Raw genomic sequence first — 23,134 nt, 5'->3', positions numbered from 1 at the left:
CACACACACACACACAGGTTAGCTTGCTGGCAGACATCTTTGTCTAAAGGATTTGCCCTTTGAGGAAGAAGCCCAACACCTTCCAGCTATTAAGATTTTACAAACATCAAACTTTGACTCCTCACTTTTAGGTTCCATATTGGCTCAGAGTACATAGATGCAAGTGGGACAGGGTTTATCATGGCTCTCTTCTGCTCTCTCTCCTCTTCTTTTCAGAGACTCAGTGAAAATAGATGGTAGCTACTCAAAGTGTAGCCCTTAGCTACAAAAAAAAAAAAAAAAAAGAGTACTTAAAAACTTTCCACATAATTGCTTTGAAGAAAATAGTCATTTATTGTCAAAGCATCCAACATACCTGGATAATCTATAAAGTTTAATAAATCTTTCCAGGGATAAAAGAAACACATAACTATTCAGACTCCATTTCACTGGCACAAAATTACACTTTGTATTAAAACCAAATACATATTTACATAATGATGACATTCTTCATTGAAGTCCATAATCATTTCATGATCCATGCACTTCCCCCTGGAAACTGAAATTGAATGGTGACCCCTTTTTCTTTTTATTTATTTTTGTAAGAACACAAACTGTCATCAAGAAATGCAGAAAGCATCTCACCCTCCTCCTTTACTTTATATCCAAAATAAATTTTGCCCTTACATATAATTATTACATCTAAACCGTAAGTGCTTAATAATTTAAGTAGAAACGTATGACAAATGCATCAATATGTTGCAATATATGACATTTTTAAAAATGTACCTTTGTTTTTGGAAAGTGAAAATGCGTGCATTCAACAGAAAACCCCTCGAACAACCCACCCAATCAAAAATCCACCATCCTGTCTTGTGTGTGCGTGCGCGTGGAATGTAGGTCGCAGGTAAACATGTAATGGAAAGGTTGGGGCGGCCCGTGTACGCTTGAGTGTGTGTGCTCGGTCTCTGGGTGCAGCGTTCCAGGTCACAAGGAGGCGGTGGGTGTCCTCGCGTGTTTTTCCCGCAGGTGGTTCGGCTGCGAGCGCGCGCGCGTGGAGAGCCGGGGTCCTCTCGGGTCAGTTGTGCGAGGTCATGTGCCTGGAGAGGTGGTGGCGCTCCCTGAAGGACTCGTTGCAGATGGGGCACTTGAGCTTCTCCTCCCGCCGCCGCTTCACCAGGGGCTCCATCGCGTACTCCTTCTTGTGGTGCGAGCGCATGTGGTACACCAGGTCGGAGGTCATGCGGAAGGACGCGTTGCACTTGGCGCACCAGTTCTGCGCGGGCAGACACAGCGACGTGAAGGACGGCGGCAGCAGCGTGAGCGCCGAGGGCAGCTGCAGCTGCAGGGGCCCCGCGGCCGCCGCGGCCGCTGCCGCCGCGGCCGCCGAGCTCTTGGGCCAGAAGGCGGTGGCGTAGAGGAAGGGGTTCTGCTTGGGCAGGCCGCCCCCGCCGCCGCCGCCGCCGCCGCCCGCCAGCGCCCCGCAGCCGCCGTTCAGGTCCGCGGCGCCCTGGAGCTTCACGGCCAGCGGGTCGGCGGCGGCGGGGTAGAGCCTGGCGGGGCCCACGCCGTCGCCGGGGTGGCACGGCTCGAGCGCGCCCAGCTTCTGGCCCAGCACGAGCGGCGACAGCTGCGCGAAGGAGCGCGCGGGCTGCGAGAAGGCGCTCTTGCGCTCGTCCGGCCCGGGCCCCTGGCCGCCGCCGCCCCCCGCCCCCGCGCCCGCGCCGCCGCCCGCGCCGGGGCCGCCCGCGCCGCCCAGCTGCGGCACCGACGTGAAGGCGCTGCCCCGCGCCGGGCTGCCGCCCTCCAGCCGGCTGGGCAGGGGACCCCCGGGCCGCGGGGCCAGCAGCTTGTCGGCGCCCGCCGGAGAGGCGGCCACGGGCGTGGAGGGGCCGCCGCCGCCCCCGCCGCCGCCCCCGCCGCCGCCGCCCCCCGCGTCCTGGTCGTCGGCGGCCGCGCCCCCCCCGTCGGCCGCGTCCTCCTGCAGACCCGCCGCGCGCGCCGCCTTCTTCACCTCCACGAAGGCGCTGCGCTTCGCCTCGCCCGTCTCGGGGCTGGGCGGCGCGAACAGGCGGCCGCTGTCCTCCAGGCCGAAGTAGCTGCCCGCGGCGCGGTACTGCTGCGGCGTGCACACCAGGTCCTCCTTGGAGGCGGGCGGCGGCCGCTCGGCGAAGCGCCCCCGCGCCCCCGCCAGCCCCGCGCCGCCGCCGCCGCCGCCCTCCGCCGCCTCGTCCGGGAATTTCCGCTTGCCCTTGCCGCCGCCGGGGGCGCTGCCGTCGGGGCTCAGCTCCGCCTCCTGCTGGCCGCTGCCGAGGCCCCGGCCCGGGGGGCAGGTGTGGCCGCCGCCTGAGTTCTCGAGCTCCCGGGCCAGGTTGTGGAAGTCCGTGGAGGGCTTGGCGCCGCCGCCGGCCGCGGGCTGGCCGCTGCCCTCGGGGGAGGGGGCCGGGTAGTGGTGCACGGGGCCGGCTTTGCCGAACTTGGGGCCGGCGCCGAGGGGCGCCTCCTGCGGCGGCTGCGGCTGGTCCTTGCCGCCGCCCCCGCCCCCGCGGTCCTTGGCGCCCGCGCCGCCGCCGTGCTCGTCCTGCGGGCTGGCGTCCGCGCTGTGCAGTCTCTTGGGGCAGCGGAAGCGCAGATGCGCCACGTAGGGGAACTCGAACTGGAAACGCTGGCTGCACTCCAGGCATGTGTACGGGGACGACCCTGCTCAGCGAGAGAACACCGCACACGCGCGCACACACACGCGCGCACACGCACACACACGCACACACACGCGCGCACATGCATACCACGGGGTTACTAAGCATCGTCTCCGCACCAGCTCGCCATCACCCTCTGCACAGATCCACCTCCATCTCTCGCGACCTGAGCGCCCCGAGAAGAGTGCCCTGTCCGAGCTGCTCTAACTTTCCCTGCAACCCGGGTCAATGCAGTAACCGAGCCAAGGGTCCCAGGTTTATTCTCGTCTGTCTGTCCCGGCTTCGTGCCGCGCTAGGCCTCCGGGTTTCCCCGCAGACGCCCTAAGGGAGGACGGGCGCCAGGGCGCCGAGCGAGCCCCCGCCTCTCCCTGCGTCTCCCCCACTCGTGAAGGGCCCCGCCGCAGGTCGCGAGCCAACCTACCATTCATTTTGCTGTGGGGTCTAGAGGGGCAGAGCAAGAGTAACTCAGTCAGTTCTTCCCCGTACCAAACTAGTAACTCCTCGTCTTTGGCGATCCTGCGGAGAGAACGGTAGAACAGCTGTCCGCTTTTTATGTAGGCCTCGAGGTTCTGCTCTTCTTTATCTCGGGCTGATTGGACAAGTCGCAGCCACATGAGACCTTCTGAAGAGCCACTTGCCGCTGAGGTGTCTACCTACAGTCCAGAAAACAGAAAGAACACGAGAAGGTAGGGGGTGGGGGAAGGGAGACCCTCCTGAGAGAAGGAAGCCAGAGGAGCCTGGACCATTTCCTTTTTGTTATCCTTTTCCAAAGAATTGTCTGAGATGGAGCTTAACCACGACCCCAGTAGGCACCCATCTTTGTGTTTGCAAGCAGCAGGCCAGATAACTGTCCTTTGAAGCGCTGTGCCGATCATATAAAGCTGTGTTTCTCATATATTGGTTGCATATCAAATGAGGACATTTCTCTTTACAATTCAAATTAATATTAACCTCTTGAGAATTCAGTTCTAAATTATCCCACCTTACAAAAAGTGTGAGGAATTTTGTTTGCTTTGGAAGTTAAAAAGCAAGCTTAGATCTTAGAAATTATTCCGTGGCATTCATTCATATTCCTAATTTTGCCTTAAACAATTAATAGTTCTTCTTTGTAAAGAAAGAATAGAAAGTGGGAGGACTTATATCTTGAAAGCCAAACATATGAATTTAATGATGTTTTATTGTCAAGCCATTAACATTTTCATTAAATACAAATTCTGGAACTAGGCTAGCTTCCTAGAAAGAGTAACATTGAGAGGAAAAGAAGGCCTCCTGGGCTGGAACACAAATGCACCCAGTACTAACAATAAAAGTACTTACAGAAAGTACTTAATTTGCAAATAGCTTCCACCCTAGTTGAAATCTTCCAGAGTTAAGGAAGTTGTGCTCACGGCCAGGAAAGCCTAGAACTGAGGTAGTGATTTAGATATACCTGGCGTTCCAGATCATATTTTACCATTTGTTCCAGAAATCAGCTGACAATGATTTGAGTTTAATATTCTTTTCCTCTTTTTTGTGTGTAAAATAGGATGTCTCACCTTACTTTACTCTCTACATTCAAACCTATCTCAGCTTGTCATTAGAATGATCCTTGGTCCATTTTCAACATGGGATTACCTTCATACCCTATGCAGCACTGGCCAACACTTACCCGGAAGATATAGGGGACTGTTCTCTTGTCCGTGGACTTGAGAGCTATGAAAGCTATGCTGTCATACAGGGAAGTATGGCTCAGGATGCAGGGACCAAATATGGCGTTCTCAGGGATGTCGCAGGTGGTGTAAACACTGGTAAAAATATCTGTCAGACATTGCTGGACAGCCTTGGCATCTCCATCCCAGATGCCTCGCTGGATGCCTGAATCCTCCATCACTGGTGACAGATACACAGGACAAGGAAACAACTTACATTACTCCTTATTTACTCCTTTTGCCTCTATGAATCCAGACAGAACATTTCAACTATAATTAATTTTTCTTGAGTTTACCTGATTTTTTGCATAGCCTTGATTTCAAAAATAAAGCCAGTGGCAGATTAAATCTGGCATATTTTGAAAATGCCAACTGAGGAGTACTCCCCCTCCCCCATCCCTGCCACTTTCTTTAAAGAATTGGAATCATGGGATCTCAGGGGGGACCGCTTTTGAGAAGGAAAACAGGTCTGGGAAAGACAGATCAGCTTTTTGCATTATCTTGGGGGAGGATGGGCCAGGATTGGGGGGATAAGGGTGGGGAGAACAATAGGATTTTTGTTTTGTTTTGTTTTGTTTTTCCTAGCCTACAGACTGTCCCCGACTGAAAGAAACTTCCAACCCTTGGGAGAAAGCTCCTCTCCTCCCTTCTAATGTATTGAACTGGGTGCCCAGGAATTGATTTTTTTTTCTTTCTTCCAAAGAGGGGAGCGGCCTTAGCGAGCAGGCAGACAGCGGAGCATGGCAAATGGATTTCCAGGAGAGTGTCAGGGCCACTGAGTCTGTGTCAGCTAACCTTCCTCTGCAGCCTACAAGAGGGGACGTGTGTCTGTTCATTACCATAATCCAACAGTGTCCCTCCGAGGCTTTAATTAAAAGCAGCAAGCAGAGGTAATTATTTTTTTCTCGACATGCTTATTTATGGATGAGAGTGAATCCCAGTTACCTTGTTATACAAGGGGGTGGATTGAGTTGCATGTGCCTCATGGAATGAGCAGGCACCCGGGGCAGGCCTGAAACGTCCCTGATTGAAATACTGCGTGTGTAGTGACTGGTGAACTCTCACTCCCCCAGATACGACCTGGTATGGGCAAGAGGGGGCAGCCCCATTTGGGTAGACCTCTGTGGGCTCTCTGTCTGTTTAATCCACAGCAATTTACAAAGTTTAATACCCTGATGGAGAGCTCTATTAAGCTGTCATAAAGAGACATTTTCCTTCCTATGCCACTGAACACCCGTACAAAACTGGTGACTTAAAACAAAACAAAACAAAACAAAGCAGGTGTTTAAAATTTAAACTGGCTTTGAACTAACTGCATTGTTAACCCTGACTGATTAAAAGATTCCCTCAACTTGGTTTTTCCCTAATAACGTCCGGATAGGCAGTAATTTATGTATACTTTGTATAATTTAAGTCGCAAGAAAGAGTAGACCTAATTCTTTTCCCGAGAAGCTGTTCATTACAGAATAATATTAGTAATGTCCATTTTTATCATAATGTCTATTAACCAATTAATCTTGTAAATGTGATTACAAGGTAGAGGGTTTTTTTTTTTTCCTTTTCAGTTAACAGAGCATGAAACTTTGGTCAGCCTCTTTTTCCATTCACTCTGCTACATCCTCCAAATGTCAAGTACTGGGCTGTTTCTGCCAGACAGAAATAAGAGAAAATATCCATAAAATAGAAACTTACTTATTATATTAGGGCATCTTTCTCTGGGTATTTTTACCCCACACAAGGTAGCCTTTCTGATCTCTAATTGCACATTTAAATACGTTAAAAAAAAAAAAAAAACAACCCTTCAGAATCTCTCATCTCCTTTTCCGCGGAATCCTATTCTCTCCTTTTCAGTTTCCTCAATTCAGGGTTTTATGCCTCAATTTCTCTCTCCCCTTTAAAAGTCTCTTTCACACAGGCGTTTCATTGTGCGGGAGGTCGCCCGTCACTTCGGCGACAGCAGGGACGCAGTCATTAACATGCAGTTCTACCGAACAATACGGCGAAAGCCCCTCGCTCCGCCGCGCTCCGAGGGGTTCGCGTCGCCGCCGCGGCCGCCACGAGCCTCGAGCGGCCACAATCCGCGCCGGGCGACAGCCTGGGGTCCCCGCCGGCGTGCGGTCGCCGCCGCCCCCCGGCCCCTCCGAGCTCCGCGGCTGCTGCGCCCCGGCTCCCGGGGCCCGGGGATCCTCCCCAGAGCGCGCGGGGCTCGCCGAGGGCGCGTCGCTGCCGCCGGCCGCTCGCCCTCCCCGCGGGCAGGCATTGTCTGGCGGCCGCGCGCGCCCCAGCCGCCGGCTTCTCCCGCGAAGGGATCCCCGCCCGCTCCTCCCTTTGTATCATCGTGTCGCCGGGAGCGGTCCCCGCCACACGGCCGTCTCCCTCTCTCCTGGTGGGCGACGAGCCGGGCGAGGTTTTCCGCTCTCCCTACCCAACCCGCCTTCCTCCACGCCCCCTCCCGCATCGAAGCCCCGAGACTCACCGGGAAGAAGGTCGGGAACGAACCGCCCCGAGCAGGCCACCTGGAACCCCGGAACGCAGTCGAGTGTCTCTTTTGCCCGCGGAATCAGTGCATTTCCATGTCGAGAGGTGCTGGTGTTGCTGCCCCGCAGGCTGTGCCTAAAGAGAGGAGAGGGCGCGCGCGAGAGACGGAGAGACAGGGTGCGAGAGACGGGCGGAGAGCGCGAGGGAGAGCGAGACGGCGAGAGCGCGCGGAGAGAGTTGTACAGATGGACCCGATGCAGTGACTGACTGGCACGCAGACACACACTTTTTGTTTGCTGCACATAATCTGCCCAATGACGCGTGACAGCCCACGTCCCCTCCCTTTAACTCTTTGCTGGGCTGGGCGCTCCCTCCGGCGCCGCCTGCCTCGCCGCGGTCTCTCCGGCCTGCCGGTGCCCCGCAGGTCCTGAGCACCTTCCCCAAGTGGCAAAGCGTCTCTGAGCGCGGGCGGGCCCGGGCCCTGCTAAAGCTGCGGCCCCCTGGGACTGTGAGGAGGGAGCGATCAGTGTCGGGGTCGGAAAGGGGAGCCCCGAAAGGACGGGAGCGGCCCTTCCTCCGTTTCTCCGGGCACTTGAGGAGCCTCCGGCAGAGAGCTGGCCACCCATTGCGCGCCCCGGGCCCGCGCGCACTTCCCAAGTCTGAGTTCCGTGATGGGGTGGGGGGTTGCGGACGAGCCCCCAGGGATTTCCCGGCCGTGGAGCCACCGCTGCTTTGCGCAGCGAGTTGCCCGAGGGTGATGCCCCGGCGCCGGCTCCCGCTCGGAGCGCTCACCCTACCCAGCCCTTCCGAGCAAGACGCAGGCAGGATGCGCTCCGGTGAGAACTCGATTCGGTCTTCCCCGGGACCCACAGAAGGGGTGAGGAGGACGGAGCGAGGACGCCGCCAGCCCACCTCAGGGGGCTTACTGGGGTCGTCCGGTCGGAGAACTCGAGTACCTGGGCCAGGGAAGGGGGAGGGGGCCCTGGCGGGAAGCTCCCCGGTTCCTAGACCCAAGATGTTCCTGCCCCTCCGCTCTCCCCTGGCGCGTTCTTCGCCTCCCCGCGGGGGTCCCATGTTGGGGGCGGCCCGTATTCTGAGACCTCGGAGGGGTAGTGAAAGTAGAAATTATTACCAAGATGGGCTCGGGAGGGCAATGTACATCCAGCCGGCGGCGGAAGAGCGCAGGGGGCCGTCGCGGTCTCCTCGGGAGCCTCGTTCGCGCTGAGCCACTTAGGGGCGCCGACTTGCCCCTCCGGGGCCGCCGCGGATGCTAATGACCCGAGGACTCGACAGCCTGAAAGTTGACTCCTTCAGCGGGGGCCGCGGCACAGTTTCGCGGGGGGGTCTCTGGGTTCTTCTTCGCCTCCAACTCTCAGCTCCTGCGGGAAGAAAGACCTTCGAGCGCACGGGCGGCTGCGCTCTCGCCCCAGCCGCCGCACCGCCGCTCGGAGGAGGACGGTCTGTCCGCTCCCGCAGGGCTCGGAGCGCGCGGCCGGCGGGACCGGACCGAGCAGAACCACCACGAAGGCGGAGACGGTCTCGTTTCCATCCAGTGTTGAAAGGAGGTAAGTGGTTTGGGGGTTGGCGAAGAGCAGCTTAAAGGAACGGGTGCGGAGAGTGTGGGCTTGACCCGCTCGCAACCGGGAGCCTCCCTCCCGGACCCAGTGGGGCAGCGAGGAGCGCCCTTGCTCCGCACCCCGCAGTCCGCGGCGGCCAGGGAGGGGCTCTGCTGAGCAGAAATGAAAACGGGGGAGTAATTTCCCACTACGTGAGTTCTCTTCTTGGTCTCCCTCCCTCTCTCCTCTCTGTCCCTTCTTCCCTCCCTCCATTCTCACCCGGTCTTGGTTAGCTCCCCTCCCCACCTAAGTTCCAACTTTTTCTGATCAGACGGAGCTGCTGCCTCGGTTTAAACCGGGACTCGGCAAAAAAGGGTTGCAAAATCCCTGTATATTAGTGAGGAAGGGTGGAATATCCTCTTCCTTTCCAGGTTAGCTACTAACTTTTTCAAAGCTTCTTACACTGCAGTTTTCTTTCATCTTTATCTATCATTTCTCTTATGCATGTGTGAACACTTTCAAGCAGTTTGGCAAAGGGCAACTCGACCAGAGCTCAATGCTGAGAACTCTCCCATGTCTGTGTATAAGAGTCTTCCAGTGTTTAAGCCACGAATTGTCTTATGACTGGGTGTTTCATTCATCCCTCCCTACTTTCTCACACACGAGAAAGCATCCCCCCATCACTTGTTTAAAGAAAAGGGGGATAATTAGAAATGTCCCCAAAGAAGTGCCCAAACATCTGAAAAATAAGCAGGGATGAAGAACAGTGGTTACTCAAGTGGATGAAGAGAAGAAAAGGAAAAAGAAAGGGCAGGAGAAGCACAGGTGTAAACAACAGCAAGTTAAGATAAAGAATTAGCCATAAGAGAGTTGTGGTCCTTCAGAAACTGCAGCCTAATAAAGCTAGGGTGTGTGTGTGTGTGTGTGTGTGTGTGTGCGCGCGCGCGCGCGCGCACGCGTGCGCACCGTGCCCATGACCCTAATTCCATTAAACTGTTGAACACAGCAATCCTTAGTCTTCCTCTGTGTTATTTAGAAAATAGAAAGTTTGCCTTTCCCAGAATAAGTCATCTGTCCATTGCACTTAAAACAATCCTCCTACATATTGTAAATATAAAAGCACCCACTTCAGGGTGTGGGCATTTAGATAGCCTTCAACGCTCAATGGAACACATTTTCTCTTTCCCTTGGCCTTTCTTTTCTTAACTACACAGGACATTTAGACTATATCTCCTGTGCTCGCTTCGGCAGCACATATACTAGACTATATCTCCTTTGAGGTTCTGAGACCTAGATTCCAGTTTATATAAAATAAAAATTGCTTCTGATACTTAAGCTGGGGGTGGGGGAGTTTGACCTTCCAAAACACAAGACAGAAAATAGCTAAGATTCAAACATCAACGAGGGGAGACATGTATGGAGAATCTGACCATCAGATATTTACTCTCTTTCTCTTTTCTGCCCTCTAATTAAGAGTTCCCCTACTGATTTCAGGCAAAAATTCCCAAATAAAAGAATTTCTAACATTCTATGAATCCTACCGACTCTTCGTCTTATGGATTCAATGACTGCTATAACAAAAAACAAATATGGGTAAGACTAAGCCTGACATTCCTACTTTGAGGGTTCTCTAGTATTTTAAGTGATGCACATTTTGCTTGGTAATATAAATGGTCTTAATTATTAATAGGTTGTAAAGAAAAATCAATAAATTACTTTTATTTCCCTAGAAATTTATGGGCTAAATTGGTGTATAAACTATTTTGAAATCACTCTGCATTATTACTTACTGGAATTCACTGATACTAAATGAAGGATTGAAGCATTTATTCAGTTTCAAGCAGTACTATAAAAACGCATCTCAGTCAATAGTTTTATCTTATTCACATGGAACAATGGGTTTATAGTTGAAGCACTCTCCCCTGGGATTTTATTTCCAATTAAATGATTAGAGAGATAACAGTGAAGAGTGAAGGTCTGTTCACCTTGCTCCCCTTAGCAAGGCTTCCTGCAGTTATGGTAAAAAAGACACATGTAGACAACTGCAGTATTGTTTTGGAAGAGAAGGCTGGAGAGAGGTTGATGAATGATTCCCGAGGTGGTGCCTTTTATGAACTAAGTGAGAGGGTGGAGAGAGGGTAAGAAAGGAAATCTGATTCTTAGTGAGTATTAGAATGGAAATGCCCTTTTTCCTCCCAGGGTAGAGAAGTGGGGCCCAAAATGCTTCAGCTTCTGTGATAGGAGGCTAGTGTAGCCTCTGAGAATAACTCACTTAGAAGAATTATTACCCTTTAAGAATGAAAACACATTGTTTTTCTTTCTCTCTTCCTTTCCAGGTCCTGGTTCATCCTCCTCTAATCCTACCTCCAGAGCAGTAAACCAGCAAAGCCTCAGTAGTCCAATTTTTTAAAAAAGTAACAATTCATGGTGAAAGGGAGAATGCACTGAGGACAAGAGGATGGCCAGTGAGACAGTGTGTGGAGACTTTTTCCTAAGCTTATTAATGTCGCTTAGGGAGGTCTCTGGACAGGGCTGTGAGGGTTGGGGGAGGTAAGAATGGACCTTCACAGAGGGTATTGCATTGCCCAATCTCACCTTGGAGAATAAGAAACTCTCTAAGGGATGACCGAGAGACAAGAAAAGGCAGACTGCTGAGCTGGATAAAAGTGGACAGGATGGGGGGCACTTTGGCTTTTATAAGTGTACATGGTAATTTCAGTTTAGGTCTATTCCTTGCCTAAGTATTACAGTTGGTTCAGCAGGTGATAAATGAGTGAATGTGTCCCAGGCTCGTCCTGGAATAGCCAGACTCTCAAAGGATGGATAATTCTGTAGCTTGGGAAGGGACTCCAGTCTCCTAAGTTCAGGGATCAATACTCCTGACTCACATTGTTCTGACTTCAGCTTTTCCTGTTTCTCAATAAATGGTATTGTTGTTTTTAACAGCTGCTGCTATTCTACAACTGTTGTCATTATGCTTATAACCTCCCTTTCTCAAGTTTATAAGCTTGTCTGTGAGGGATCTCAAGTTCCACTCACCCTTCTCTTGGGAGTTCAGCTGTGAGCTGGATAGTCTTTGAGGACTTTGTGTAATTTATTTCCTCTCCTGGATCTGAATTGTTAACTGACCTAATGGCTTTTGAGTATGATTTCTAGCAGGGCTGGAAAACTAAGGTGACACTGAAGACAACTACCACAAATCTGAAATCAGTGCCTCATGCTCACTGTGTGAGTGTGACTTGTGAACCAGATGCACTTTCCAGCACCTTGACCCCTTAGATTGTCCCAGCTTTGATATCACACCCCATACAGTATCTAGAGAGCTAGCAGGGAATATCCGGTTTTGTCAAAAGTGTGGGTTATGATGTCCTTTCCAGACTCAGACACCACAGCCCTTGAATAGGTCTTAGCAGGAGGAGTAAGGTGAACAGAAGGAAATGTAAGCAGAACCATGGTCAGCCACCCAGAGCTTCCTCACCCCCTGGGCCAGGCTTTCCAGGCAAACTGGGGACCAAGGGCTATCCAGCAGCCTCAGAGAGAGCATCAGATTTTAAGAAGACCATCTAGGCCTTGGGAATGTCACTAAGTTGAGAAGTTCTAGGTGAAATCTCTTTCCACAGCCAGGAGAAGGGACATTATCCCAATGGTACTTGAGTTCCACCACCTTTTCTCTCTGTTTTAGGCTGTGTATAATTTCTGAGTTAAAAAGCCAGCTGCTGATCAGCATACAGGGGATTTGTAATAGGAAGATTACTTAGCATCAGATCCCAGCCAGTTCTCTGAGGTATGGACTTTCATTTTAAAATGGGCTGCTGAAGGATGAGCTGCATAAAGCATTCCTCTCCTGGGAAGGGAGTCTAGGCAGAATGCACACATGCCCAGGACTTTCTAGATTGGAATGTGTCCATGACATACTTTCCTGAAGGCTGAAGAGAGAGACAGACATCTGATTTTCTCTAAGGAAAGGGGAGGGGGGGGGGAGAAAAGAAAAGGATTTGGGGAATAGACACCAATCAGTAACCACAACAGCAGTGATTCATACTGCTTTGTTAGAGCCTTGAAAATACAGTCTGATTTCTTCACAAACCATGCTCTCATACCTAAACTGCTCCCCTGTCATATGACATATTGGACTCTGAGTGAAACCATCTTTCATGATTTCAGTTCAAATGGACTGCAGGTGTTTCACGATTTAATCCAGGCATATTAATCTAGCATCAATGAGGGAATGTCTCCCCAAGCATCATATGGAAAGCCTACAGCTTTTAGTAGATTTTCATAAGCACTTAAGAACTACCACTGTAATTCTTTCTTCAAATTCTAATACTTGAAAATGTGGTTGCTCAGAGAACTCACAGATCAACTTGTCACAAAGAACAGGAACGGCACCACTACTATGGAGTGTACTACTGCATATGCATTATGAAACATCAGAAATAACAGGTAAAGAAATTGAAAGTTACACTTCTTCTCTTGAACTTGCTGATTGAAAAAGCAGTTCCCAGATTGATTTGATAGTCTTCTGGTAATTTAATATAAAGGTGACCAAGATATAATTCATAGTGTCCTCTAAAGTTCTGAGGAAAATTAATATTTTAATAAATAATATCCGGAAGTATCAAATGACTCACAATGTCCCAAGAAAAAGAAACATTTTGAATACGACCTGGATGGTGAGACTTCCTGAAGGCCTAAAATTCAGTTAAGGTCTGAACAATTTTTATACCTAATCAGGTATGGTCCTTCAGTGTGTGTGCGCACACGCGCGTGCGTTTAAGCAGGTTGGGGCTGAATACTGTTGAGGATAGCAATTTTAAAGAAACTTTCAGGACTGTCACTTTTCTTGACTTCAGGGTCAGGGCTCCTCGTGGCATGTTTTCAGGTGGGATGGTTTCGACAAAATGGCCTGTGGGAGTCCTACCGAGGAGCAACTGTTCCTGGACGAGTGGAACTGGACCGAGTTCTCAAGAGCCTGTTTGCCACCACCTGAGCACCCACTACCGTGCACGTGGGTCAGATGCCTCACAGCGTGGGCTACTTTCCCGACTCGGTCCGCCCGAGGCCTAGGAAGCCCGCGTTTCCAGACAAGGGGAGTCTCTGAACGCGTGAAAGTGTGTCAGGGACACCCGGGTACCGAGGTGGTGGCTCCATCCTACGTCTGCCCAGGCAGGTGGTTTCCGACGTCGGCATCCCCCGCAGTTGATGTCTCGGTTAAATGCTCTGCCACGACGCTAGGAGCGCGGAGGACACCGACTGACAAGAAGGGGCTTCGACGCGGGTCCACGAGGCGTCCCGGAGAGACCTGGGCGTTCACTACCCCGCAGTATGGCGAAGGGCGGGCTCCACTCCGTTGGGGACGAGTCAGAGAAAGGATGGAGCCCCCGACGCCGGGTGCGACGGGTCAGGACGGGACCTGCCACCTTCACTGGGGGTGTCTCAGACGCGGCCACGCAAACCCTGGACGCACGAAGCCGGGAGGCTCCACGCTTCCCACGTTCTCCGGGCTCCGGCCCTCCCCGGGGCTGTGCAGCTGCCGTCTCCCGCCGGGCGCCCGGGCCAGAGAGGCGTCCTGACGGCGGGGCTCGCGGGAGCTGCCACCCTCCTCCCCACGCGCCACGCGTCCTCCCACCGCGGGTCTCCGCGCGCCTCTCCAGGGTCGGGCGCCTCTGCCCTCCCTGTCCCGGGCTGGGCTGCCAGAGTCCTCTTCGGCCGCGGCTGCCTCCCGGAGCACAAGGGCAGGAAGGCGCTGCCTCCGCGCCGGTCAGGTGCGCACGAAGGCGAGCGCGTCTGCAAAGCCAGTTCCCGGGCAGACGGCGAGGGCGCGCGCCCGAGCGCCGGGTCAGCCCAGACAGGGGTCAGCGCCTGCCTTCGGGGCCTTCCTGTGCCTCGGAGGTCGGGAGGACGGACCCCGGAGGGACCCGCGAGTCAGGCTGCGGCCTGGCCCTGCGACTGCCCGGGTGCGCGTCCCGGGCCCGCCGCGGTGACCTCGCCGGCCTGCATGCGACAACCGGCGCGGGCGGACGGAATCCTCCTGACGCCGTCGCGAGGGGCGAGGTGACCGGCGGCACGTGCCGAGGACAACGCGTGGTGCGGGGCGAACACCCGCGTCAGTCCGACCCGCACGGCCCTCGCGCTCTTTCCGACGGGCTGGGCTGTCCTGGGAGCCGCTCGGAGCCCCGGAGGCCGAAGGGCTTCTCGAAGCTTCCGGGGAAACCAGGAAGTGCTGGGCGACAACGGGCGGAGGGGGAACCCGCTCAGGCTCCGGGACCCCCGCGCCTGCTCGCCGAGGCCCGAGTGTCGAGCGCAGGGGCGCCCACGCCTTCCCCCGCGACGCCGCGGAACAGGCAGCCCTCCGCGCCCCGCCCCCCCCCCCCCCCCCCCCGTCGGAGCCGACCGCGCGCCCCTGGCAACGCGGCTGGTGGGGGCAGCGCGGGCCGCGGGAGCGCGACCGCCCGCAGGACGCCGAGCCGGGGACGCCCCGCCGGCTGGTTCAGCGCCGCGGCCGGAAGGCCGAAGTCCCGGCCGGGAGCCTCCGGGCCGCGCGCCGCCCCTCCCCGCACTCCCCCGCCGCAGGCCGCGGGGCCGAGCGACCCCCTCCCCGACACCCCCGCGGCCCGAGAGCGACGCGGCTGGCGGCGCTACCGGCCCCGGCCTCGAGCTTCCCCCGCGACCGCCTTCCGGCCCCGCCCCCGACGCCGCACGCGGCTGCGCGCGGAGCATTGTGGGCCGCGCGGCCGACGCAGGCCTGTCCGGGCCCGGCCCGGGACCGCGCTTCCCGCCCGGAGCGCACCCGCCGGCGCGCAGCCGCGGCCCAACTTCGGGCTCCGCGGGGTTGGACGCGGAGCCCCGCGGTCCTCCTCGTCGCTCTCTCGTGCGGGACCGGCAGGCCGTGCGTGAGCGCCCGGAACTGCGGACGCGCGTGCCCCGGGCCTGCGGTCGGCCCCGCGCCTCCGAGCGAACCACCCGCGTCCCTGAACCGCCGCCTCCGCGCGCGAAACCGCGGAACCAGCGTCCGCTTCGCGGCGCGGCTGCGGCCGGGGCAAGCCGGGTTCCGTCCCAGCGGGGCCGCGCCCGGCGGCAGAGCCTCTCGTGCGTCTGTTTCCCCGCAGAAGGGGCGTCGCTGGACTGGAGGGGCCCGCGGGGCTCGGAGGGTCGGTTTGAGTGACACGAGCCTGCTGAGCCCAGACTTAGTCACTGAAGGCCTCTCAGGGCCCGGCACCTGCAAATTCAGGCAAATGCGAGTTCTAAGTCTTGTTTTTCCTGCCCCCTTCTCCTCCCCTTCAGAGACGCCCTGCGCGACGGTGCGCGCGGCCCTGTGGACCGACGGTGCCGCAGGACCGGGAAGCACGGGCTGCAGCAGGAAGTTAGACGACACTTCCGACGGCTGCGCGCTTGTCCTGCCCCCCAGCCGCCCCTCTAGCGAGCCTTTCCCTAGGGACGAGGCGGGAAGTGAGAAAGGTAGGGAAACCCAGCTTAGAACATGAAAGATTCTGAACAAATGTTTTACTAAAAAAAAAAAAAATGTCACTTCCAACATTAAGAAGACAGACAAGGAGTCCGTCTGAAGTGGGATGGGAGGCCCAGGCCTGGAGCTGGCTTCCACGTCTCTGCGCCTGGCCGCCAGGGCCTGGCTCGCAATGCTGGGGGCACTTCTGCGTCTAGTCACGGCTCCTGCGAGGAGAAGATCTCAGGGAAGAGATGGAAGAGGGGGCGGCACTGCTCTAGGGAACAGGTCTGGGGAGTAGCAGGAGCAGGGGCTGCGGCCTCTGCCTCTGTAGAAGGGACACATTCCTGCAACAGACACGGGGCGTATCTGACTCAAGAGAAGTAACGCTTAGATGAGGGGAAGAAGCGAGAAAAGACGTAAGTAAGGTCAATTACCTTGGGGTGCATTAGACCCTCAGTGGAGTGTTGGAGTCTGTACAGTCTCCAAAGCTTGAAAATTAAATAGGAGTCCCCAAACCGACACCCCCAGACATCCCTGAATCACCCTTGCGGATCAGTCCCATTCGGAGTGCGGGAGCCCACCTCCATCCCACGCGCCTCACCAGGGCCTGCTCCCTTCTATACCGGTGACCTTCCCTGACTTTTCGGATGGGAGCACTTACATCCCTTTTTGTTCTCTATAGATAATAGGATAATAGAGGATGATGTTTTACCCAGGAACTAACAGGACATCTGGGAAAACATGGCCCCAGACAGTCTTGGAGACCATACCCTTTCTGCTTTTTCCCTGAGGGCAGAGAAGGCGGATGCCGCAGTGCTCACCTCAGGTACTCCACAAACTTCTGGTTCTTAGTCTGCTCTCCTTTCAGACTCTGACTAAAAAGTGCTGTTAGCAGATAAGAGAATAAAATAAAATAAAACCAATTCTTCAGAGTCCCCCCCCCCCCCCCCACCAGCAAAAGAGACAAGTGGTAAGAAGGAGCCACAACTTGGAAAAGATTTATTTTTCCTGGCTATAAATCTCACCCCCTTGTTCCTCTGCCCAGCGAAGCATGATAAAGCCCTTTTCCATAAAGTATTCAGTATTAGAGCCACAAAGCTCCCCCAATCAGTAGCCATCTGCTTCTACCATAACTGCTGCTCCCGAAGCAGGGAAAGCAGCAGCAGAGAAAGGGCACCACTGTTCGGCTGCTGGACAAATGAGGAGACTGAATAGCTTTGGTTTTCCTTGTGTATCTGTATCTATAGAGACAGGAGAAGAAAGGCCGCATTATATTGATACAACAATTGTAAAACAAAACACGGAAGAGGCATCGAAAGGGCAGCATCGCATGCATCAGGGGTCCCCAGATAAAAGGGGAGCTAACAGATTTATAGAAACCTTTAATTGGTTTTCAATTGAAAGCTAAAGGGGCTGGAGCGAAGCTGTGAAGAGTGGCAGAGTGCCCTCCTTCAGCCGTCTGGGAGGCGGGATCGATTTCATGGAGGAGAAAAGAATCCAGACCCGGCCTGCGCCTCTGCCGAGAGCAGAGAGGGACTCGGTGTGACGGGTACTTCTCTGAGGCCAGGGAATTACAGTGTGATCGTAACAACAGAGTCTCTCAATCTTTTTCTTCCTCTCTCCCCCTCCCTTCCTCCTTCCCTTCCTCTCACTCTCCTCAGACTAGGCAAGTGGAGAGGGAAGGGAAGGATGCAAAAGTAAATTTAACTCTCCAACCCGGGAAGAAATAGACCCCAGCCTAAAAACACCCGACTTCAAATCTGTTCATCTGCCAGGAGGGAGGCCTCGTGGACAGAAATAGGTGTCCCATCCTCACCCCACCCAAATCCTTTCCTCTTTTTTTCTAGACTCAGACAGGAAAAGCTAAAAATCACAGGAGACTCTCCAGTTAGTACGGCGAGAAATCCTTGCTTGCGCCCACTGCGGTCATTTCAGCGCAGATGCTCCACTCGGCGCGCAGCGGCGCCTCTTGTCAACGGCCTCCTTAGCGGCCCCCACCAGGCTCCACTGGCCACTGGCAGTGCCCACCCACACGGTTCCGTCTGTCTGTCTGTGTGTCGGTCCCTAAAGCTAATTTATGGGCGCGACCCTCCATTATCTTTGTCTATTTCTCAATCACAGATAAAAGGCAATGGTGCAAATTACGATTATGAAGGACTAAAAGACGGTTTTGAACAAAATGGGAGAAAGGAAATAGGATTAATTGCACATGAGAGAGAAGGCTCAAGTGGGAGGAACAGGCCTGGGGGTGGGGCGGTCAAACCCTGACCCCTGCGTGCTGTGGGTGGGCCCCGCTGCCTCTCCCAGCGCCTTCATAAGGAGGCAGCCCCCCAGATGAGGTCCCTTGGGTCCCAAGCTTGCAGAGGAGAGGGAACTGGGTTTCCTCTCAGGCTCCCAACCCTGTTAGGTGCCCGCCGCCAGCTCACTCTCCCTTGCCCCTGTCACTGCCCTCCTCCCATTCTGCCGCTGCCCCTGCGGAGTGTCGGGACCCCCGGCCGGGGATTCCCCTCCCAGCGGCGAGCCTTGTGGCTGGCCGCGTCCCGGGACGGCACGGGCGCACCGCACGTCTGTCTCGGAACATTCCTCTGGGGAGGCTCTCGAGAAACTGCAGGAGAAGGAGTCTAGTAGGTCCCAGATTGCATTGGTCCGTGTAAGGGATTAACGACGCCCCTTTCCGAGGCTGCTTTCCAGAATTGCGCGCGGGATTACAGAGCAGACGCGGCGGCACACGTGCTGCACTCGCTGGCGGCTCTGATTAGTGTCTCCGAGGGGATTTGTGCGGGAGCTTAGGGACGCTCGCGGGGTCTGGTGCGCAGGGCCGCGGCGCGGGGGGGGGGGGGGGGGTCTGCGGGCGCGCGCCGGGCTCGGGGGTTAGCGAGGACCCAGGTGGGCGCCGACGCCAGGCCTCCCCCGCACCACCCCACCCGCGCCCCCGCACCCAGCAACGGCTCGGAGGAGAAAGCTGCGAGAACTGTCCCGGAGGCAGACGTGATTTTTAGGGTGTGTGAGGGGAAGAGGCCATCGAGTGGCCTGACTCTAGGTGGAAGGGGCTCGGCTCCAGCCTCTGCCCCGCACCCACGTCCTCCAAGACGCACTCATTCCGAACTCCGTGCGCGGGGAAGCCGCTCCCGACCGCCGCACTCACCGGCCCGCAGAGTCGCCGTCCCGCACCGGGAGACAAGGAGCGCCGCCCGCCGGCTTCGGGTCTCGGGGCCGCGTCCTCGGGCGCCAAGAGCGGCGTCCGCGGGAGGACCGGGGCCGGGGCGGCACCCGTGGGCGACGGACCCGTCCCGAGCCAGGGAGGGGGCCGGGGAGGAGAGGACAGTTCCAGGGCGGAAGGAAGGGGAGGGCGGGAGCCCGCACGCAAGGAAAACGGAGAAACAAATAGGAAATGAGGGGAGGAAGGCGGGAGGAAGAGAGGAGCCCGGGACGCGGGAGGTCACGGCCCGGGCACTACCGCTGTCCGCCAGCAGGGGGCGCCCCTCCGATCCGCGCCTCCCCCGGCGGCCGCGATGCCTCGCGCCGCCCGCAGCGGCCCCCGCTCGGGATGGGCGCCCCCTGCTGGCGGCCGCGCGGTGCTCGGGGCCCGGGGAGCGGGTGCGGGGAGCGGGTGCGGGGACAGCGAGCGGGGTGAACGGGCGGAGGGTCCGGCCGTCCCGGCAGCCGCGACCGGTCTGCTCGCCTGCGGCCGCGGCTCCGTCCCCGCACCCGCTCCTGAGGGCCCCCGCCGCCGCGCTGCTGCCCTGGCCCGGGCCTGTAGACGAGCCGCCCTCGGCGCACGGCGGTCCGGCCGGTCCCTGCCGCAGCAGCCGGGAGGGAGCCGGCCGCGGGCGGCATCGGGGCCTAGAGCGCGGCCATCTGGAGCCTCGGCCGCGGGCGGCGTCGGGGGGGGCGGGGGACGGGCCTGTGGCGCGCGGGCGGAAGCGGGGACGCGGGCGTGTGTGCGGGGAGGCCGGGGCCGGCCCGGGGGCCGCGGAGGTCCGCCGGGTCAAGCCGCCGGATCTCGGCGCGGGGGCGGCGCGCAGTGCGGGAAGCGCGGGCGCCGACGGGGCGACTCCCCCCGCCTCCCGGGACGCGCCGTGGAGGGCCGTGGGGGCCGCCGGGCCGCGGTCGCACGGGTTCTCAGTCCCCGTCCTCGGGCCTCGGCCGTCCCCCTTGAGCGAGCCGTCCCCTCCCGCGGGGGCTCCCGGCGCCACGACAGCGCACGGCCGGCGGGGCGGGCGCTGACGGTTCCCCCCGGGGGCAACCGCGCCGTTTGCAGGGGTGCTGGGGGGAGGGGGAGGCGACGGGCACGTGCAGCGCCGGGACGAGACACGGGGGTAGCGAGTGCGGTTCCCCTCCCCGTCTCGTCGCAGGCCCAGCCGGTGCGGTCAGTCCTCGAACTTGGGAAAACCGCGTCCGGGGGAGGGGGAGGGGGAGGGGGAGGCGCGGGGGAAGGGGACGGCGTGACGCACCTGGGCCGCGGTCCCGGCCGGCTGTGGGGGCCAACCGGGGTGCGGGCGGGGGCGGGAGATCCGAGACGTAGCGAGACGTAGCCCGACCCGCCGCACCCCCGGCAGGAGAGCCGCTCCCCTCCCCCGCGGCGCGCATGCGGCGGCGGGCGTCGTGCGGGAGACCTGGCGCGTCCCCCCGCGGCGCATCTGGCGGGTGCGGGCCGCGTCGGCGCGGGGCCCGGTCCGCCGCGTGCGCAGCCCTGCCGGGTGCCCGCTGCCCGCCCCGCGCTCGCTGCCCGCGGACTGCTCCTGCCACCCTGGCGCGGGGCCTCGGGAGACGATGTGCTGCGACAGGAAGGGCTGGAAGCGGGGCTGGGGAGACGGGGCGCCTCGAAGGTGCACCCGGGGAACAGATGGCGGCGCGGAGAGTCGTCTAGCAAGAAAGCGTACGCGGGATCCGGAGGGGGGCTTGGGCCGGGGTCCGCCTGCCTAGGACTGAGCGGAGGGAGGGGCGGGAGAACCCCTCTGGAAACCCCAAAGTTTGTCCCTGAATACAGAGGCCACCACCCCCGCACACCCCAACGGTAAGACCCCCCCAGGTATCCCGTGTGTAGCTGTTCTTCTAACTAGCTCAGAGAAGGTGAACCGTGACCCTCCTCAAGTCTTTTGATGACCTTTAAACCTGCGGGTCTAAGGCTGCACCACTCTCCTTGCCTTGTAATTTGAGAAGAGAGGGAGGCCCTGAGGCTGCCTCCTGGATTTGAAAACACGAAGTGTGTTGGGACCACAGTGTTTCATACATTAGCAACATGCACGGAAAAAAAAAAAGCTAAAGGTCTTAATTTCTAGCTTTTCAAAGGGGATAAAGATGAACAAAAAGCAAAGGGAATTATTAAAATGGCAAAAGATGGATAAACGTAAAATCTAGGATAAAGCTTGCCTCTGAGGTTGTCCTTTTTCTTAGGCCAGGTGATGATTACCTAGCTGGTCAGTGTATTTTTTTTCTTTATGTCATGCATATATTTTAAAAATATTCTTTTTATCCATTCAATATTTAATAAAGCAATAACAAAACTCAGAGATTTGAGGGTTTGCAGAATGAGGTTTTTAAGTTAAGTCTAACAGCTCTTTATTGAATGTGTACTCATATATAATGTATAACATGATAATACTCTTTCTAGTATAAGTACATGCTATGAAATACTTGGGGCATTCTTAATACTGGTTCATGGGCACAAGATGACTGCTGTAACTCCAGACATCACACTGTTGTTCTAAGCATGAAGTAGGGGACAGGGGCAAAGAAAAATAATTCTTTCCTTTTATTAGTAAAAGAAAAACTTAACATTTTCCAGGTGACCTGAGTCACCTGGCCACAGATAGCTACAAAGCACTCTGGGGGAACTGAATCTCAAAGTGCAAAAAGATAAGGCAAGGGAATTAGGAATAGTTATTGACTTGTCGCCTGGGGTGTCTGCCAAAAAACTGAAGGCGAAGAAGACTTAATGTTAGCACCAGGCCAGAGCAGATTCTCAAGTTTTGTCATTGTTTTAAGTAAGAGTCTTTTCTTCTCACTATAGTCATTGAAACTTATCAGTTAGGGATACTGTGCTTGAATTTAACAGTTTCTTTGTGAATTTCATCAAATTCTATTTCAGAATAAGGGCTCAAGCTTAACGTAGTCATGAAATAGGTGACATAAAATCTGACTTTTATTTAAATAAACTCTGGAAAAATGGAAGTAGAATTTGTTTACAATTATTTATTTATTTACTTACTTAAAATTTTATTTAGGGCACCTGGGTGACTCAGTCAGTTAAGCGGTTAAGCATCTGCCTTTGGCTCGGTTCATGATCCCAGAGTGCTGGGGTCAAGCCCCGCATCAGGCTCCTTGCTTAGCAGGGAGGCTGCTTCTCCCTCTGCCTGCTGCTCCCTCTGCTTGTGTACTCTCTGACAAATAAATAGAATATTTAAAAAAGATAAAGATTTACTTACTTCTTTGAGAGAGATATAGAGAGTGCAAGTGGGTGGCAGAGGAGGGGAAGGGCTGAGGGAGAGGAACAGAGAAACTCAAACCGGCTGCACTGAGCACGGAGCCCAGCGAGGTCTCCATCTCATGATGCTGCCATCAGACCAGTGGAAGCCAAGAGTCAGAGGCTTTAACTGACTGGACCAGCCCGGTGCCTAGTTTACCAATTTAAATGAAATAAGGAAAGTAGCTTTTTTTTTTTTTAAAGATTTTATTTATTTATTTGACGGAGAGAGGGATCAGAAGTAGGCAGAGAGGCAGACAGAGAGAGAGGGGGAAGCAGGCTTCCTGCTGAGCAGAGAGCTTGATGCAGGTCTCGATCCCAGGACCCTGAGATCATGACCTGAGCTGAAGGCAGAGGCTTAACCCACTGAGCCACCCAGGCACCCCAGGAAAGTAGCTTTTATTAGGACTAGCGTTTTAATCCCAGCTCTGGTTTACTAGATGTGTGACTTTGGGCATTTTACTTGTCTGAATCAAGTGTCCTTACCTGTAAATGTGTAATAATGTTAGTAAAGTCTGGCAGGGTTGTGGTGAGGCTTAGAAATAAGACCACACGTAGATTTTTAAATGTAGTAATCAGTAGGGACCCAGAAGGAAACAGAATTCAGTCCAAATGAAGGGACTCTAAAAAGACATGGGCATGGTAGTGGGAATAAATGAGACACGAAGCACACAGAAGCAGTTTAGCAAGAAGCTCTTGGGAAAGCTGTTAGTGTTTCTGGAGGTCAGTAGGACCTGGAACCTGGAAGGAGGGGCTCGGTGAGAGCCACAGAGATCCAGCTGATGCGGGAGAGGCAGCCGCAGGACAAGGCCGAGGCAGGGAAG

At 55.8% G+C, this 23,134-nt stretch overlaps 2 protein-coding genes across 3 annotated transcripts; one reads left to right on the top strand and one right to left on the bottom strand.

Annotated features, from left to right (window-relative positions):
- Positions 1–315: 315 nt before the first annotated feature.
- On the bottom strand, positions 316–8,090 carry PRDM8 (PR/SET domain 8). 2 transcript variants are annotated; one of them, XM_047719649.1, is made up of 5 exons: positions 7,974–8,090; positions 6,840–6,976; positions 4,324–4,544; positions 3,162–3,328; positions 316–2,679 (listed from the first exon to the last, which is right to left on the bottom strand). In XM_047719649.1, exons 1-5 carry the CDS (start codon positions 8,000–8,002, stop codon positions 705–707), a joined length of 2,529 nt encoding a protein of 842 aa, XP_047575605.1. In that variant the 5' UTR covers positions 8,003–8,090; the 3' UTR covers positions 316–704. The 2 variants fall into 2 exon arrangements, with proteins under 2 accessions (XP_047575605.1, XP_047575606.1); XM_047719650.1 differs by having other exon boundaries at positions 922–2,679; positions 3,097–3,328.
- Positions 8,091–13,722: 5,632 nt separating this feature from the next.
- LOC125094204 (collagen alpha-1(I) chain-like) lies at positions 13,723–20,071 on the top strand. Its single transcript, XM_047719872.1, has 6 exons — positions 13,723–15,228; positions 15,284–15,548; positions 15,682–15,855; positions 16,636–16,670; positions 18,252–18,494; positions 18,635–20,071. The coding sequence occupies exons 1-6, from the start codon at positions 13,723–13,725 to the stop codon at positions 20,069–20,071; spliced, it is 3,660 nt and encodes a 1,219-aa protein (XP_047575828.1).
- The last annotated feature ends 3,063 nt before the right edge of the window (positions 20,072–23,134 follow it).

Source organism: Lutra lutra, chromosome 2 (assembly GCF_902655055.1).
Source record: "Lutra lutra chromosome 2, mLutLut1.2, whole genome shotgun sequence".
Classification (NCBI taxonomy): Eukaryota; Metazoa; Chordata; class Mammalia; order Carnivora; family Mustelidae; genus Lutra; species Lutra lutra.
This window is presented reverse-complemented; position numbering and strand designations above follow the sequence as displayed.

Bases quoted from the DNA above. Each gene is read 5' to 3' on its own strand.
- PRDM8 (XM_047719649.1), bottom strand. From the start codon at position 8,002: ATGTACATTGCCCTCCCGAGCCCATCTTG. The intron at 3,329-4,323 runs GTAAGTGTTGGC...TCTGGACTGTAG, and splicing joins CAGTCCCCTATATCTTCCGG to GTAGACACCTCAGCGGCAAG. The intron at 2,680-3,161 runs GTACGGGGAAGA...CTCGCTGAGCAG, and splicing joins GACGAGGAGTTACTAGTTTG to GGTCGTCCCCGTACACATGC.
- LOC125094204 (XM_047719872.1), top strand. From the start codon at position 13,723: ATGGCGAAGGGCGGGCTCCACTCCGTTGGGGACGAGTCAGAGAAAGGA. The intron at 15,549-15,681 runs GTCGGTTTGAGT...CCTCCCCTTCAG, and splicing joins GGGCCCGCGGGGCTCGGAGG to AGACGCCCTGCGCGACGGTG. The intron at 18,495-18,634 runs GTAAGGGATTAA...GCGGGAGCTTAG, and splicing joins CCCAGATTGCATTGGTCCGT to GGACGCTCGCGGGGTCTGGT.